This window comes from Rhinopithecus bieti, unplaced genomic scaffold (genome assembly GCF_001698545.2).
Source record: "Rhinopithecus bieti isolate Rb0 unplaced genomic scaffold, ASM169854v2 scaffold_26532, whole genome shotgun sequence".
Lineage (NCBI taxonomy): Eukaryota > Metazoa > Chordata > Mammalia > Primates > Cercopithecidae > Rhinopithecus > Rhinopithecus bieti.
Genome location: NW_016812934.1, coordinates 4617907 through 4622435, shown reverse-complemented (window position 1 = coordinate 4622435; position 4529 = coordinate 4617907). Strand labels below are relative to the sequence as shown.

Here is a 4529-nt window from a genome sequence, read left to right as displayed (position 1 = left end):
TCCATTAAACTGAACTAATGTTTGCTTTAATAAAATGTTCACTGTTCTTTAAACATTATTTAGGAACTCTTATATTAATGGCTGTGGAAAAAAAAGTGAAGTTGGAAGGTGTCTCTAGATAATAATAAATAGCTTATTCTGGATAAAATGTTCCTGCTGACAGATAATACTCAGGTTCACAGAGGTGTTTTAGTTGATTGAATATTTGTTAGTTATTTTGCATAAATAGAGTCAAATTTGATTTTTAAAAGGCAAACATAATTTTATAAGTTGGGGAAACAACTTTTTTCCTGAATTTAGAAAAAGGTTTAAATTTTTTTCTTATAGATTTTGAGTTGTTATTAACATATAGAAATTAAAATCCTATATTATTTTCAAAGGGTATTTGTTAGTTTTATGTATTTGTTTTACTTCTGATTATTCTCAAAGTTGAATGAGTTCATTCTTTTAAGGTACATCTTAAAAATTAACTATGAATGTAAGTGCACTCTGCAAGCACATGGTTAAAAGCACCTCCATTCTATAATAAATAACTTCTATAAAGCCAGAGCTCACTTCTCCCTGCTTCTGCTATCAATAAAGTCTGTGGATCACTATATGATGAATAAGGTGTCCATAAAACAAAGAACCTTTAAATGCCCAAACAGCAACAAATAAATAGCCTTTCTCACTGAACTTACATAACTTACAGTAATAGACTGCAGCAAAATGCAACTGACTCGGTTTTTTTCACATGCAAATCCTGCAGGTGCCAATTTTTCAGACTGCTTTGCTATGAAGGGCTATGCTGCCTGCATAAAACCTCAGTGAAGAAGGCTTTGCATTCAGTGCCTGTCAGCTGATGTTCATATCAAAGAAGTGAGAAACAGGATTTGACAGTGAAGAATGTCCTAAACTGACAACCACTGACCAGCATTCCTATTGGAAGCATTTCTTTCTCGTGATCCTTTTTCAATGTTTAAAGAAATGCAAGATTTTTTGGCTAAGCTTCGATTTGACAATAAAATAAATTATAATGGCACCTTACATTTGTGTAGTTCTTTGCAATTTATGAAGTGCTCTTTTATCTACAAATATTTAGACCTTCACCTCAATGGGAGAGCACATCATCAAATACTAACATCAAGAGCAATATTTCACTCCGCTCAGGAAAATTGTGCAAATATTAAAAGCTGTAGTCCCATAACTGCAAAAATACTGTCCTTGCAATTTAATAGTGCAATGTATTGTATTGCACATAGAATGATTTTTATTAGAAAGGACCTTTTAAAGATCATTTTAACACAAATTATTAGCAGGTATTAATGGACCACAGAGATTAAGTCCACAAAGGAAAATATCATTTCAAAGACTTCTAGTCTGCTTTGAGTTGTCCAAACATAAAAGAAAAAATAGACTGTTTTCTCCACTGCTTTTATTAGGTATAAACTGGACATTGGAGAAACTGAGTATTGAAATTCTCCCATGCAATATTTAGCTTTTCAAATAAAGTCACCGCTGTCTAAACAGTTTATAATAAAATTATTAATGCCTAAACCCAAATATTTAATAAAAAGTTATCCTCAGTATTTAAAAAAGTCCGTTTTTATGCACCCAGTATAAGACTGATTGGTTGTTTTGTTGGAATTTCATCCTTTAAAATAATAAACCAACAAAATATAAAATGCTGAACACAGCACAAGAAATAATGGACTTCAACTTCTTCAGCATCCATCCTGGCTGCAAAAAAGCCCGGATCAAACCCTGATTACTACTGGGTGAGACTGTCAGACTTCTCTGAAAAAAAAAAAAAAAAAAAAAATCAGTAAAGAAAAAAAAAGAAAATGAAATCAAACAACCCTATCTTTATTATCTGAAAATCATAATAATATTAAAAACTAGACTTTAAGGATAAAAGAGGGGGAAATCCACAGAATTATATATTTGCTTCTGTGTATACACATCACAGCTGACATAAACTTTGCTCAGGTTGGGGCTATGATGGTTTAAGAAACAATGGTGTTTGGTGACCTTTACTAAAGAATTGTGTGACAGGAGAAACTGGGCACAACAGAATACTCACATGGTCAAGGCAAACGCTGCCATAAACTAAAAGGAGGCCCCCAACACTAACAAACCGTTTATCACAGAGAAGCTGGTCGATTTGTATTCTAGGGAGTGTGGAATCACTGGGCACAGACCCAGTTCCACTCCTGTTCTATGCAAAGGAGGGCAATGATAATAAAAGCTACTGAGTGCACTTAAAAATGGTACAGATGCTGAAAAGGAGACTAGGAGAGGGAAAAAAAATCCCTGTAAAACACATTTCAGTTCACACAGAAGGTATAAGGAATGCTTTGGTCAGCAACCCGACCTTTATCAGGAGATAAATCAATCTGCAGCAGCTGTGGACAGCCATTTATATACAGGCCCTGGGCAGATTAATTAAGGAAAGCGAAGTTAAAGATTCAAGGGGGCTCAGAGTTACATTAAGCACATGAAGTTTGTCTGGAGTGGCCTCTCCAGTTATCCCGGTCTTCATTCCCTCGCTCTGGCCTCGGGCACTGTTCTGCAGAACCTCCTCCACGGGAATCCTAGCTATTCCTTAAAGCGACCTTCTGCAGATTCCCCCAGAAAGCAGCAGCCAGGCTAGGGCACGGTGGAATGTGTGGTGCCCAATCTTGAAGGTTTCCTCCGATACGCTTTGCAAGGAATGAGGAGACCATGGGCTGCACGGCCGCCCAGCCAAATCCTCCAAACTGAAAGGACTTTTGGGGGAGAGGGGGAGGGAAGGCAGCTATTTTTAGTAACAGTTGTGGTTCACATCCTACTTCCCGGAATCATAGTACTCAAACTTTTCCAAGGATTGACCGCCCTTACAAAAAATAAAAAATAGTACGTTTCAAAAAATGGATTTGAGCGCCTTGTGCTGACCTAGATATATTTGCCCAAGGCAACCCAGTCAACGCCAGGTCCGCCTGGGGAAAGGGGTCTGGGTGCGCCAACCAACCCGGTCCTTTCAGGTTCGCAAAGAGGGCAGTGAGCGGCGGGCCCCGGAGCATGTCTCCACTGACCCGGGGGCTTCACCAGAGGGGTTCCTGGAAAACGAAAGGAATTCTCTGGACGCGGCTCCGAGTCTGGATCCCTTCTGGCGGGAGCTACAGGGCACAAGGTTGTGCTCCCCGCTCAGGAAAAGCGGGCACCGAGTCCGGGCCGCGACGGGAACACCCAGGAGGGCCGGGACGGCTGGGTCCGGAGCGCGCAGAGGTCGGGCGGGGACAACCCTGCCCATCGGCCCCTTACTGCGAAGCCCGGGACGGGAGCCGCCGTCCACCCGCTCACCCAGGGGCTTCCCAATCCAGCACCCCAAACGGCCAGGCGTAACAGGGAAACTTCGCAGGCGGGCGCAGAGCGCCTGGGTATCTTTAAGAAAACCCCCACCCTAGTTGCAGCCCGGTCCCAAAGTTAAGATCCTGCCTCTCCTACTCCTTAGGACTAAGTTTTCCACCATCAAAACAAGCCTTTGCTTCCAGTTTACAGAAAAGGAAAAAAAAAAAAAGAAAGAAAAAAAAAGAAGGAAAAAAGAAACAACCCCATGATGCGGTCATAGGGCCACCTGCCAAATGCACTATGGGCACCTCGATCAGTTGTTTTGTGGGGGAGAAACCCACTCATCTTCCTGCTCGCATACCGTGACTACGGAGAGGGAAGAAAAAATGTTTTTAAAAGACAGTGTGGGGAATCTAATAGCAAAAATTGCATCCTCGGCTGACCCGCGAAGTTCAGTGTCATCGCAGACCGGAGTCACCCGCGATGTTCCTCTTTGCCCTGGTGCGTAGTCCTACCCTAATTGAGCGACAAGTACAGCCTGGAGCCTCTCGCGGTCGAATAATCCAAACGAAGATGACGGTCATCGGAACAGTAATTAATAACAGCCAGGGGCCCGTTCCCGCCGCCCGCCCGCCGGCCAAGCCCTCCCGCCGGCACTTACACTGCACAGGGCCGGAGAGTCCCACCATCCGCCACGGGCTCCGAGCTGCAAATAAAACTTCCCGTCGTCTCGGCCGGCCCGCGGGGCGACGGGGAGAGGGCGCGGCGCGGCTTCCCTCGCGAGGCCAGAGTGTCCGCGGCCACTCGCCCACGCGCCCTCGCCACGAGGCCGCGGAGTCGCGCCGCGGAGCGACTGCGGCCGCCCGGCGCTACGCAGAGAGCTGCGGTGCAAAAAGCCCGGGGTCGGGGACGCCAGCCAAATGCAACCTCCACGCCGAGCCCAAGACTTGCGGAGCTCTGCTCCCCTCCTCCCGCCTCCCTCCCTCCCTCTGCTTTTCTGTTGTTGCTGCTGTGGCAGACAAATGTGATGTGGGGCGCAGGGAATTGCCACTGTCACAGGCGGCGTCTGCGTCTGCCTCGCCCGCCCTCGCTCACTCTCGAGGAAGGCGACGCATTTATCTGCAGGGCGGCCGGGCGTCCGCCGGGGAGCAGGAGCGCCGCGCGCTGTGCGCGGAGAGCGCCCGCATCAGGCCGGCTCCGGCGCGCGCTCGCGCCAGGGG

General features: G+C 45.7%; 1 protein-coding gene across 2 annotated transcripts in view; it reads right to left on the bottom strand.

Moving 5' to 3' along the window:
• Positions 1-4495, bottom strand: part of RUNX1T1 (RUNX1 partner transcriptional co-repressor 1) — a 155004-nt gene extending 150509 nt beyond the window's left edge. For both annotated transcript variants that reach the window (XM_017847350.1, XM_017847352.1), the window contains exon 1: positions 3971-4495. Coding sequence is in view for 1 of the 2 variants with exons in the window: in XM_017847352.1 (XP_017702841.1) it covers positions 3971-3998 (28 nt within the window). In the remaining variant the exon portion in view is untranslated. The remainder of the gene's footprint in view (positions 1-3970) is intronic.
• Between the last annotated feature and the right edge of the window lie 34 nt (positions 4496-4529).